Raw genomic sequence first — 14113 nt, forward strand, 5'->3', positions numbered from 1 at the left:
AAAATCTAATATGCCGAATGTTTTATTCATTGGAAATTATATGACTTATAAACAAAAATCAACATTCAGAATATTATTAAGCAAAGCAGATGAACAGTATATAAATAAAAATGACAGAAAATTAAAATAAATCAATTAATTTAACACTTCATTCATGAGTTCAAACATAAATATATAGTCTATATATAAAAGATGATCTGTAACTTCGAATTATGTTATGATAAAAACAACTCAAAATGATAAAAAAATAGATCAAAAAATTGATGCAGATAATTCCAATTATTAACTTTCAGAAATGTACTGAATTTTTCTCTAAACTAAAATAGGGAAAAGATAAAGTATAATATTTAGAATATTGAGAAATTTAAAAAAAATTTAGATATAAAAATACTCTGTATCAGAAGTAGGCCTATATGCAATAGTAAGTATGAAACTTTATAAACAAATTAAATCATTTTATGTTGATATTATAATTAGAAAATTAAAAAAAAAAAAAAAATATGAAGATATAAAACTGATATAATAAAAGAATTATGACAGTCTTTGTCCAAATAGGCACTAAGAAAATACTGTAGATAGAAATAAATTGGAATAACCTTTAACATATTTTAAAAACAAAAATAAGCTTGGAAAAATAATCTAATCCATAAAGCAAATTAATGATACAAAAGACATTTAAAAACTATAAAACTGAAATTGAAAAAAGTAAATAAAACAGTAAAATTTGTGTTTTTAAATTCTTTTTCTTAATAATATATTAAATATATTGACTGCTTTACAATTTTTACATTAATCTATGAGCAAATTCATTAAAAATTAAGTAAACAATTTATATAAAAATGACAGAAAAATTGCTTTATTGGAGCAAAAAAATAAAACAAATCCTAATTCCCAAGCACTTTCAGACATTCTAGAATGATTTAAATTTAAAGCATTTCAGAGTGTTTACTTCAATTCATGAAATTCATCAATGTTAAAATAAATTACATATACAATCAACCTGATAAACATTATTAATCAAATGATACAACCAGACTCTTATCAGACTACAATAAGATAACCGGTAGTGCATCTGCACAGCAAGCAAGAATTGCTGTTTGAGTCCCACTCCTGGCCAATGTTTTCTTCCAGAAAATTCTAAATTAAATTTATTTATTTCAGATCATTAAATTGAACATGAGATGGTGGCTTAACTAGTTATTTCTAGCCAAATTGCTTAATATCTTATTGATTAATTAGCCTTACTATAGCATGATAAGAATCTCGCTGTATTGTTTGATTAATTAGAATAAATTTCTAAACTCAGAAGAGAATACAATAAAGTGCTTTTATTAATGAAAACTTTTAAATTTATTCTTATTGTATTGTTGAATGTATGTATAATTATCAAGAAAGTTATATGTTCTTAAAAACCAACAATACTATATACATATATTATTATAATAATAAGCATAAACCTTATTACTCTAATAAAATTTATTTAAAAATATAATATTAAGATTTTCAGCTTACACAATTAAAAAAAAGAAAACATTTAAAATGAAATATTGTACTGCATTTATAATTAAACCCTTTAAATAGTCAGTCAATTTTTAAAGTAATTTTTTTTCTTTAATGTTCCTAGATTTAAACATTCCATCTTCAGAATTTGTATTCTGAATGCTAAATCCTAAAATTATTAAAATAATAAATATTTCTTGACATTTAAGACTAGTGGACTGTTTAAATGATTTTAAATAAAATTTAAAAACAACACAGTTTCTACAATCAAGTTTAAAAATAAGAAAAATTAAAACTTTTAACTAAAATAAAATCAATAAAATTTAAAATGTTACAACTGTTATATGTTATAGTTGAAGTATATTTTCAGTTCATTCCAAAATATATAATTAGTTCTTTTAATAAATTTTAGTAAAATAAAAAGACTTGCTCTTAATATAAAATTTAATCTTGTAAGAAATAAATTTAAATATTATGTATTAAATAAATAAATACAATATATTTTGATTTAAATAATCATTTCCAGTATAAGATAACAATTATATTTGAAAAAATTATATTTACCATTAACAACCTTGATTCTTGGAGTTACTTCTAGTTGCCTTTCAGTTTCTTTAACAATCGCATGATATCCTTCTTTTGGTATTACATTTTCTAATTTAGGTGCTATGAAATATAACAATTATATCAATGAATTTGATTATCATTAACAGTTAAATGGTATTAATAATTACAAAACTAGATATTTAGTTTGTTTATTATAATTTATTGGAATAATTACCTTAACCAAATTCAGTTTGTCTAGCTATCAAAAAAAATTATATTTTTGTGTCTGTCTACAAATTTTCTTATTTATGTATACATCATACCTATTTTAAGATCAAACATAAATTTCATAAAATTTTTGGAGAATTAGAAAATCTTTAGATTTAATTAACTTCTATAACAAATGAAAATCTTTTAATAGCTGAAAGTTTAGAAAATGTTTAGTAAAATACATTTTGTATTTTGGAATTTAATAATTATTTAGTTTCACATTTGTTTCTGATTTATTTATATTTAAATTTAATTTTTACTATTTTTAAGTCGCTCAATCAACTACATATAACCTTATAAAACAGCAAAAACATTTATTAAACTAACATTTCTGATCATATTTAATGCATATGTATGTCATTGTAGTGTAACAGACTGTAAAATATTTTATTTTTTATTTTTCATATTTTAAACCTTGTTTGGTGTTCCAATGTTTTTGTTCTATTTTCCATCAGCTTTTGAATAGCCCTGTGACCAAAAAGTATTGGAAATAATTCAATAAAATAATAAAATTCAAATCTTGCATAATAAAATGCAAGATTTTAATTTATTCATCAAAATTTACTTTGTCCCCTTCAAAGTAATCCTCTCCCACTGCAATGCACTTAAATTCTGAACAAGTATTCATTGGATAGCACAATAAACTTTTCTAGTTTAAAAAAAAAAATACCAATTAGAAGTTGACAAAGAATAAGTATTATGGAAAAATTTGATTTTATGATCACAAACTTGAGATTTTACTTTATTATATGATTACATCAAAATTTCAAATTATCATCATTCATCTCTTTTCCCACTTACAGAGTGATCAGATCTTGACATGCTAGGCTTAGAAATGATCCCATTTTGAACTATCTCCCCATTTAACTATAGCTCCTTTAAATCTTTCCTAACTGCTAACTTCCAATTTTTCTTTGGCCTATCACTACTTCTCTTAGCTCCTAAATCTAAGTCCCTAATTTGTCTAAACTAATTCCCTAGACACAATTCTACCTCTCTTCTAACCATATGCCCATGCCATCTAAGTAGGTTTTACTAACTATCCTCCATTGAACTGCATTATCCTTTTGTTTTCATTTTATCAATAATGTCTTCCTTTTGAGTACAGTTTTAATTGTTTATTCTTACTGTAAATTACTTATTGGAATTTGGATGAAAATAATATGACAAGTAAAGAAGATAGAATGCTTCCTATTATTCCAAACTGCTCATTATGGCAGATTTATAAATTTGAAACTTGAATCTTTATTAATCTGTATTCTTTGCAAATGCATTTTTCAAAACCCTTCTCAGCTTAAAATACAAATTATGCCGTTTAAATGCAATTAAAATTATTGCAAATACATAATAATTCAATTTAATGTAAAGAACTTGCTATAAATCTTAAATAACATGTAGTAAAAATGCATACTATATCTGACATTCTCGAAATAAAGTAGAACAATATCTAGTTATGTACACTAATAATCTATATATATATATAAATGGACGTGTGTGTCCCTATATTTCACTTTTCAGCCAAAACTACACATCGCACATGAATGGTGTTTGTATGTGGTAGTAGCCCCAAGTCTCCATTCGTGCACTATGGTGGTTGCGTCTCGATAGCTATAAGGGTGCGGGAGATATAGGCTTGAAAGTGGTTGAAAGTGGAAGATTTTCTATTTCGATTTTAAAAATTTTCGAATTCGAATTTGTATTCGAATTGGTTCGATTATAGAACGATTGCAAATGTTCCAGAAAATTGATCAAATTGAAAATAGTTTGTTTGACTGGACGTAAAAATTCTCTAATTAGTCTGGAAATGGGGAACCTAATTCTTGCATTCTGTGAAAATGGGTAAGATTAGCTATAATGTAATTATCTTAATCTTAATCTTCACTATCGTTACTTTTTGCCCAGCGAAGTGGGTCCTTGCAGCTAGATTCTAGATTACTTAGAAAAACAGTCTTTTATATATAAAAAAAAAACTATATCACATACAAACAAAAACCTAGCGAAGCAGGTCTTAGCAGCTAGTCAAATATAATTTTCTAAAAGATTGCTATAATTATTCTGTATAGTATCCATTCAATAAATTCTAAAATAAATTTAATGATACTTCTAAAATATATGTAACATGCTTTTTTTATTAAATACATTTTCTACTTAATGTTCTTACATTTAAAACAGCTAATCTTTCTCCCAATGATACAATTTCCTATTATGAGCTTGCTTCTTTAACTTCACATGCTCATTGTTACAAGATAACTCTAACTCATTTCTCATACTAGTTAGATGAAGCTGATATGCATCATCCATAAGAGAAGCTCTAACATTTGCTACTACATTTAAGCAAGATCTCACAATAAACTAGCTAGGTTTTATAACTGATTGCCTGCCTGATGCCAACCCACCCTCTTTCTTTCTAAGTTAAGCTTGGAACCATCTATGACAGATGAAATCAAAATTTCACAATGAAAAAACTTTAAAATAAAGAAAATTTTCAGCTGTAACTACTTAATATATTTTAGTATAATAATTTAGTTAATGCATAAATTTATAAAATTTATATATATATAACAGATATATACAGATTAACACATTACACAGATTAAAATATAGTGTAATCAATTAATTAAAAAAGTAATTACAGTAATTAAATTATTTCATAAATATAATTGCTTGAATGATATCAAAATTCTCTGCTTTTTATGACATTATGCTAACTGCTGCATTATGATATAACTTGAGATATGAATTCACTCAAATTTCTCTTATAAGTTATAAAACAATAAACTGTTCAAGAAATGTAATTATAAAATATAATTTATTCAAATATCATGTATTTAACTTAATAAAATAATGGATACCTTTAAATTAATAACAAATTTTATTATTCTACATTAATAATATTACATACAAATGCTTTATTGTAGTAAGAAAAAATCTTGTTACAGGGGGTTAGCATTAGAGATTTACAAAAAGATAATTAATACTTATTTAAACATTTTTTAAATATTTGGTTACATAATTTTTGATAAACATAACATATTAATCATTCAATTTACAACATCATATTTCAAAATTTTTAAAATATGAACAAAAAAGTTATGAATATTATACATTTTACATAACGGAATTTTTTCTAGATTAGTTCTGAAATTTTCTTCTTGACTTAAATCAAAAATTTCTTTTAATTTAAATTTACATTGCGCTTCTTCAATCTTTGGACACTCAATAAGAATATGGTAAATATTAAAAGATTCAGACTTGCACCAGTAGCATTTCTTGGAAAAATCAATATATACATTGCCAATCAGTAACGAATTGTAATTAAGACGTATCTGAATCAGCGTGCGCTTAATATTTAAATTAGTATTTGTTGTAATAATATTCGAACTTGATGGAAAATGTAACATATTTTGATACCAATAGTGATATGTCGAATTTAAAATGGAATCTTGATCCTTGATAACAGATTGAGATAAAGCAGAATTCATCATTAAGGAGTATGCGTGTTTACAGTTGTCTTCGGTTGAATTGAGTAATAAAGTAGAAATTCCATAAGATTGTATTATTTTAACGAATTTTTGATACCACGAAACATTTTTAGTTGATAGGCTTCCATTTTGGTTGCTTATTAATTGAAATAGAAATTTAATATTATCGTCATCAGTATTTAATATGCGAAGATAAAATTTGAATAAACGTTTCAAAAAAAATGGAAAAAGTTGGAATCTATTAGTCTCTGATCTAATTGCATAACCTGGAACCGTGCGTTCAATATGAAGTACTTTACGCAGAAAAATGATATGGAATTTTTCCAAATATTTATAATAGTCTAATGCCCAAACAGGACTGGCATAAAAAAATACTGGAGCAATAAATGAATGAAACATTTTCAAATGAATTTTTAGGTTGGAAATCCTTAGCTTAGATGATAAATAAATAACATTATTTATAAGTTGATTAATTTTACTAGTAAGATAATTTAAATGGTATTGAAATTGGCCGTTCCAGTTAAAGTATATTCCCAAATATTTTATTTGATTTACTACTTCAATCGGTTTATTATTTAGATAAAACTTTTTTTCTTGATTAGATATTTTCACATTATTTCTAAATATAAGAATTTTTGATTTGTCAATATTTATAGATAAAAAAATAGATTTTAAATAATCATTAAGTGCATTAATTTTACGTTGTAGAATAATCCGAGTTGGGGCTAACAAAACAAGATCGTCTGCATATAAAATATAATGATAAGTACGGCCATTTATAAGAATTCCTTCATTTTCATTTGTATATAAATCATCAATCTCTCTTATGTAAAAATTAAATAAATGAGGCGATAAAGGTTCTCCTTGGAGTATTCCACGATGTATTTTTAAATTCGGAAATATGTGATTATTATGAACTATATTAACTGTATATGATAAAAATAAATTTTCAATTGAATTGCAGAATTTAGATCCAGCTCCTTTCTTTTTTAATTTATATATCAAAGTAGGAACATGCACGGAGTCGAAAGCTTTAGATATATCGATGAATGCCGAGAATATTTTTCTACGTTTTTTGTGAAGGTATATTTGAATAATTAAAGTCAATAGGAATATTGACAACTCAGTACCTTTTGATTTGGAGAATGCATATTGGAATTTCGAATTTAAATCCTGCTCAGAGATCCAGTTTTGAAAACGAGTAGTGAGTATTGCGGTAAAACACTTCCTAATTACAGATAATAAAGCAATAGGGCGGTAATTGTTAGGTTCTGATCGGTTTCCCTTTTTATAAATCATAAGAATTTTCGCTAATTTCCAAGATTTTGGGTAAATGGAATCATTATAAAAATGGTTGTAGAGATCAAGAAGAACTTGCCTACCCGCTGGCGGAAGAAGTTTAATAAATTTAGTGGTAATTAAATCCATTCCAGGAGCTTTATTCGTTTTTAAATTCCGAATTGATAAATCCAGTTCTTCAGAAGATATTGGGATATCTAAAATTTCGTTATAGGAAATTTTTATATCAGGCATAGGAGAAACTGTAATTTCTGTAAATCTGTTAAAAAAGCTAGCCCATTTAGGAAAATCTATTTGAATTGACTGATCATAGTTCGAACATCGTAATTTCTTAATCGTGGTCCATAAAAGTTCATTAGTTTTATTTTCTAAGATTTTTTGTTGAATTTTTTTATAATAATTTGATTTCTTTGCTTTTAATAAATTGAAATACGAATTTTTGGCTTGACGATATTGTCTGAATGCCGTTGATGTAGATAATTTTCTAAACTGGTGTAATGCTTTAGTTTTTTTCATTCTTAAATTCATACAATCCAAATCATACCATGGGTTTTTTGGTCCTAGTAATTTCGAATTTCTGTTCTTTCGTGTTTTAACATAATCTTTTATTATATTTACAAACTTAGTATATTTTTCGATCTCTTCAGTTAATCTCTCATCCAATAAGCAACTCATTCTATCACTGATTTGTTCTTGGAATCGTTGATATTGGTAGACAGTTATCTGATACTTCGGTATAACATAATCAATATGACACGATTCTTTCAATCCAAAGTAAGAACTAACAGGAAAATGGTCCGATAAATCACAATTTAATACTTGAATTTCCGAGCATAAATCTACTAAAAATTCTGAACATATAAACAAATCTATTGTAGAGCTTCCCGAAGTGGCTACGCAAGTAAATTCAGAAGGATAGTCCTTTTCAATTCTACCATTAAGAATATATAGTTGAGCTTGAGTCGTTAATTTTAGAAGATCATGACCCATTTTATTCTGTTTAACATCTTTGGATTTACGAATGTTTTGAATTTTTACGTTCGGACCTTTATATATCAAATCCATGGACTGTGCAATACGAGCATTTAAATCTCCAGTTATAATAACATAAGGAAAAATATTTCTCAAAGTTTCGTATGTACGAAATACTTCAAATAGTATTTGCTGTTGCTCGGGAGGAACATATACCAGTATTATAACCAGAATTTTATTTTTCAGGTTGTTTATTTCTATCCTATTAATCAATAAATGAACAATAATATAATTATTTCTTTTTTGGGTATATATAATTTCTCCCATCTTTTTTTTAATTATTAAACCTAGGCCACCAAAAGGACGACCCGGTCCTGTTGGTTTTTGAGCTAGCTGCGTAATTATGTGATAATTTTCACTGTGTTTAATCAGTAATTCAGAAGATGAAGTCATCCAAGTTTCTGTTATAGCTAATATGTCAGAATTCTTCATCAAATTCATAAATTCACTAGTAAAAATTTTCCGCTTAAGACCTTGAGAGTTCCAATTAATTATTACAAAATGGGAGATTTTTTGATTGGACGTAATATCGTGTAAACTTTCATTATTATTATATACAGCAGGCAAAGGACTTAATAGTTGAGTCTTCACAGAACGTAAGTCTTGCATAGGAGTATTTAAATTGATCATATGTCATTGTGAAGTATTCTCGGAAGTAGAAAACGGGGTAAAAGAATCCAAGTATACCAGCCCCTCCAACACATAGCTATACGTCAAAGAATGATTGCCCAACAGTATAGTGTCACCTCGGAGTTTTGGATATTTACCTGCTTTCCTTAACTCGCTTAAAAAAGGAATTAATTGTTTACGTCTTAATCTAGATCTTTTAATAAGGTCCTGTGAGATTTGAGTTTCTTTCCATACGTTCGACAGGTTTTGCTGTTTCATTTTTATAAAACTCGAATATATGTAATCTCTTATTTGAGTATTTTTAATAATTAATTTAATTGTTGGATACTGTGATTTAGTTATTGGAATAATCGCTATTATATCATCCATTGTAACTTCATGTAATTCTAATGATTCATTAATAAGATTAAACACTTCTAGCTTGGTAGGACTAGTTTTACTGGGATATCTATATAACATTATATTATTGCGATGTTGCGCATTAACCATATTGTCCATTCGATATTGCATACTTTCATTTTCTATTTTCAAATTAGCAATCTGTTGTTCAAGATTAATTATTTGGCTATTCATTTTTTGATTCTGATCTTTAGTTTCTTGAATACTATTACGAATCTGGTCCAGATCTTCTTTGATAATAGTCATTTGATTTAATATTCTCGTGTTAGAAACATTAATTAAATCAGAAATTTTATTCCATAGTGTTATACTTGATATATCAGATGAATTTTTTCCTGGTGAAGAAGATAAAAGATCAAATGGCTCACCTGATAGTTGTGAACTTAGAAGTGAAGTTTCAGGGTTCAAACCTGCATTTGCAGAGGTTGGTTCAGGAGAAGTTCTTTCAATGTATGAATTGTAATCAGTAATTAACCTGGAATTAGTGGTCGAAGCAGTTTCCTTTCCACTAGCCGATTTTGACCTTTGACATGGTGGTCTTCCTCTTTTAGTTGGCGTGCGTTGTATATTAATTATGTTGATAGATTTTCCAACACTAATAATGTTAGCACACAGCACAAACAAAAAAATTTAACTTAAAATTATTTGACAGGATACGTTCTATACCTGTATTTGAGGTGAGTAAAAAAATGCGCCAGCAGCTTCGGCAGACAGAAGCGCCCCCCATTCTACATTAATAATAATGATGTTGAAGCAAAAATATGTTAAGGAAAGAATAAGTTGTGTCTTGCTTTTCAAGCAGTAAATCAATAATCAATGTTAAGATATCAATAATTTATGACTATAATCAAATACTGTAATTTATGGTTTATAAGATTTAAGGTTTGTCAAAAAGGACTAAAAAATTGCCCTGTATGTGAAGTTGCAATCTGTCATAGACTAATGAATTTCCCAGTCTTAAGTATCCTACAATAATCTCTATCTGGTCCAGTTCTTGAATAAAAACATCATTGCTTAATTGAACATATTATCATTTGCTATAGAAAACAGCTTTTGCATGTATTCTTATAGAATATTTTAATAGTGAATTTTAATTGTAAATTACTTCTTATAAATATTGAACTACAATATAAGAAATTTAAATAACATCAAGGAATCTTTGAATTAATCCATTTTGGAATGCATAACTCTTTTGTATTTGTATGGCTTTAACCTGAGGCAGGCCTGTAAATCAAGCCTAAAACATTTGTTTGAAGTATTAAGTGAATGCTGGAAATGTATGAAAAGTGTGATATAATCACACTTTTCATACATTTCCATACATTTTTGTTAAATTATATAATAATTTAACAAAAATTCTAGCTTTTAGTGGAAAATTTAATTTGTAAATTACTTCTTTTAAACTCCTCTTTTCCCTAAATAAATTAAAATATGCATTCTAATTTTAATTTTTTTAAAACCAGAATACAGTAAAAAGTTTAGGGCCAAGTGTCAAAAGCATGGAATGGCTTAAATTAAATACTCTGAATACTTTTCCCCTTAAATATTCTAAGCCAAAATTGAGGTGTGCTTTATATGCAGTAAAATATAGTATATCTAAGATGCAGAAAATGATTATAAATTAATAAAATTAATCATAAAGAAGGTTTGTCCACTTGGCTATTTTTGTAGAGAAAATAGTCAAGTACACAAATCAGAGATTTAAGAACTTAAGAAAATTTGATAAATTCATAAACAAGAAAATATAAAGTATTTGATTAAAAAATTTACAAGATTGTAAAATAAAAATGCTAAAAATTTTTTGGTATAAAAAATAGTCTGAAAATATGTCAAAAACAGAGAAGCTTATTGATTATAGCAAAAATAGTCCAATTTTTTTTATACATGAAAATTTTTGTGATTTAGTAATTATTTATCTTCCTTAAATTAAATGTTAATCAAATTTCATAATTAGATTTTTCATTAAATACTTAGAAGAACAAAAAGAAATTAGTATCCGTAACCTCATAATCAATACATTCACAAAATTTTTCCTTAAATTTTGTTAGATGGAAATAAACAATAAAGCAATTAATAGATAATTAAATATAATAAATGTTATAATAGTTATAGTCAACAAATTCAATATCTAAACTAACATTTATGTTTAAATTCTCAAGAAATCAATAATTTTACTAGAAACTATTATTAATTTTCTGATTGAATAATATAATCTTACACTTCTGTTTTTAAAAAATTTCAAATTGAGTTTATCAATATTGTTGTGTTTAATGGTACAGTAGAGTCCCGAAAAAACTCGGCCTAATGTGGACCGAAGGGTGGCCGAGTTTGTGAAAATCCCGGGTTATTGGGAATGCGGTTAAAAAACATAAGTATGAGTGTTTCCTCAAAAATACTGTACTGTACTTGTATGTATTGTTTACTTGAGAATACAACAGAGAATAAACTGCCCAAATACCCTTAAACAAAGGAAAAGTACGTCCTTTATGAAGGCATAGAGCCTTTACTACATGAAAATGAAAATTAATGAATACACTGTGTACAGTAATTTACCTGATAAGACAGACATCAGAAAAATACTTTATGAGGCATAAAGCTGTCTATAATGAAAATTAACAAGGGTTTTTTTTTTTCGCCCTGCCAGGGTATGGCCGAGTTATCCGGACTGCCGGGTTATCGAGTGCCAAGTTTTCGGGACTCTACTGTATTAAAAATATTAATTTCTAGAATTAAGTTGCCAACATTTGATGTCTCAAGTTTTTGCATTATAGAAATCATTTCTTTCAAAATATCAAGACCAGGATTTTGTCTAAAAAAAATATATTATCAATATTGGCTAATTTTTTATACCAATAAAAAGTGTCCTAAATTTATGATTGATATCATCAGCTGCTGTAGAGTTTGTAAATATAGTCAATAATCTAATCTATTATTATCAAACTGAATTTTCATTAAGAATTTAAAAGAATTATAAAAAAATATTATTCTCTTATTCTCTAAGATCATAAAAATTTTGTTATTCATTGTTACATCCTTGTTCGTTATTTAACATCCTTCTCTCCCTAGTTTTTTTTTGTATTAAATTTAAATCCACTTCTCCCTAATATAAAAAGTTGTACTAGAACAGTTAAGACATTTAATCTTTTATAACTTCTGTGATTTTATATATTTCATTGATTTCTTGATATGCTATTTTTACTGAACCTATTCATTTACTTTTTCTTTTCATTTTTAAAATTTTTCATCACTAATTTTATAATATAATTTGATTTTAATTAGCCAGAAGATTTTTTCAAATTAATTTAGGTAACATTTTTAAAAATTCAATAAAAAGAATATTATATTATTATTATTCTTCGGCAGACAGAAGCGCCCCCCATTCTACATTAATAATAATGATGTTGAAGCAAAAATATGTTAAGGAAAGAATAAGTTGTGTCTTGCTTTTCAAGCAGTAAATCAATAATCAATGTTAAGATATCAATAATTTATGACTATAATCAAATACTGTAATTTATGGTTTATAAGATTTAAGGTTTGTCAAAAAGGACTAAAAAATTGCCCTGTATGTGAAGTTGCAATCTGTCATAGACTAATGAATTTCCCAGTCTTAAGTATCCTACAATAATCTCTATCTGGTCCAGTTCTTGAATAAAAACATCATTGCTTAATTGAACATATTATCATTTGCTATAGAAAACAGCTTTTGCATGTATTCTTATAGAATATTTTAATAGTGAATTTTAATTGTAAATTACTTCTTATAAATATTGAACTACAATATAAGAAATTTAAATAACATCAAGGAATCTTTGAATTAATCCATTTTGGAATGCATAACTCTTTTGTATTTGTATGGCTTTAACNCCAAATATCTACTAAAACTTATTAATGAAATAAGTTTTAGTAGACATTTTACTACTAAACTGTGTAATAAGGACACAGAGGCATATGAATTAATATATGAACCAAAGTTGTGGTATTTCAAATTATTAACTTCTGCCTGTTGCCAAATACCTTAAGATTGCTGTGAGCCTCTCATGGTGTGAAATTGTTGCTCACATTACAGTATTTTTTTTTTTTTTTTTTTTATTAATTAATATATTATGATGCTAAATTTCATTATATTTCCAGATATTATTACTATATTAGTGTATTTGTTTCAATCCTTTTGAACCAGTAATTATAGTTTGTTACATAAGTTTAATAATTAGAATAAAATTTTCTTGTTTTTACTGTGCTGTTAAAAATTTGCTAATTTTATATTTTCAAAATTTCTTTTGTCATTTTATGAACTTTATCTATATTAAAATGACTGGATCCTAAAATGTAAAAAGAGGATGTTAGGTCAGGTTTTCAATGTGATGTCAGATGAGACACATGGTCAATTCTGATCAACAATCATCAGTTTTCTAGCTTACTGACATCATTAATAATATGTTACAAACATGCTTATACATATGCTCTTGTTTACAAAATAATGACCTACAATGATAACAACAATGGACAATTATGGCTCTATGTGGAATTTTATTTGCTTTAACTGTATTATTATTATTATTATTATTATTATTATTTTTTTTTTTTAACTCAGATAATTAGTAAAAACCATCAACTCTCTTTTATAACTGATCCACACAATCAGGTATTAGAGTTTTTATTCTATAACTTGTATACAATTCATCTTTGAATTACAATTCATGCAATGAATGTTGGTTATTTTTGAATATACAGTAGAACCTCGATTATCCACCCTAATTGGGGACTGGGGTTGGTCGGATAATTGAAAAGTCGGATAACCGAAAAGTATGAAAAAATCCATTATTAGTGTAGTATATTATTATATCCCATGTAATTAGTATATTAGTATATCGCTATTAACCTATTTTGCGTTGAATTTTCATCGATGTTAAGCCTAACAAAAATTTTTTAAAATAATAATCGTCGCTATTGTA

General features: G+C 26.2%; 1 protein-coding gene across 1 annotated transcript in view; it reads right to left on the reverse strand.

Moving 5' to 3' along the window:
- The window catches only part of LOC111628109 (calsyntenin-1-like), a 104293-nt gene that overhangs the window by 64855 nt on the left and 25325 nt on the right, over positions 1 to 14113 (reverse strand). The window contains exon 2 of the mRNA XM_023371833.1: positions 2065 to 2166. Coding sequence (XP_023227601.1) covers positions 2065 to 2166 — 102 coding nt within the window. The remainder of the gene's footprint in view (positions 1 to 2064; positions 2167 to 14113) is intronic.

Source organism: Centruroides sculpturatus, unplaced genomic scaffold, assembly GCF_000671375.1.
Source record: "Centruroides sculpturatus isolate CEXI.00-Female unplaced genomic scaffold, Cexi_2.0 scaffold430, whole genome shotgun sequence".
Classification (NCBI taxonomy): Eukaryota; Metazoa; Arthropoda; class Arachnida; order Scorpiones; family Buthidae; genus Centruroides; species Centruroides sculpturatus.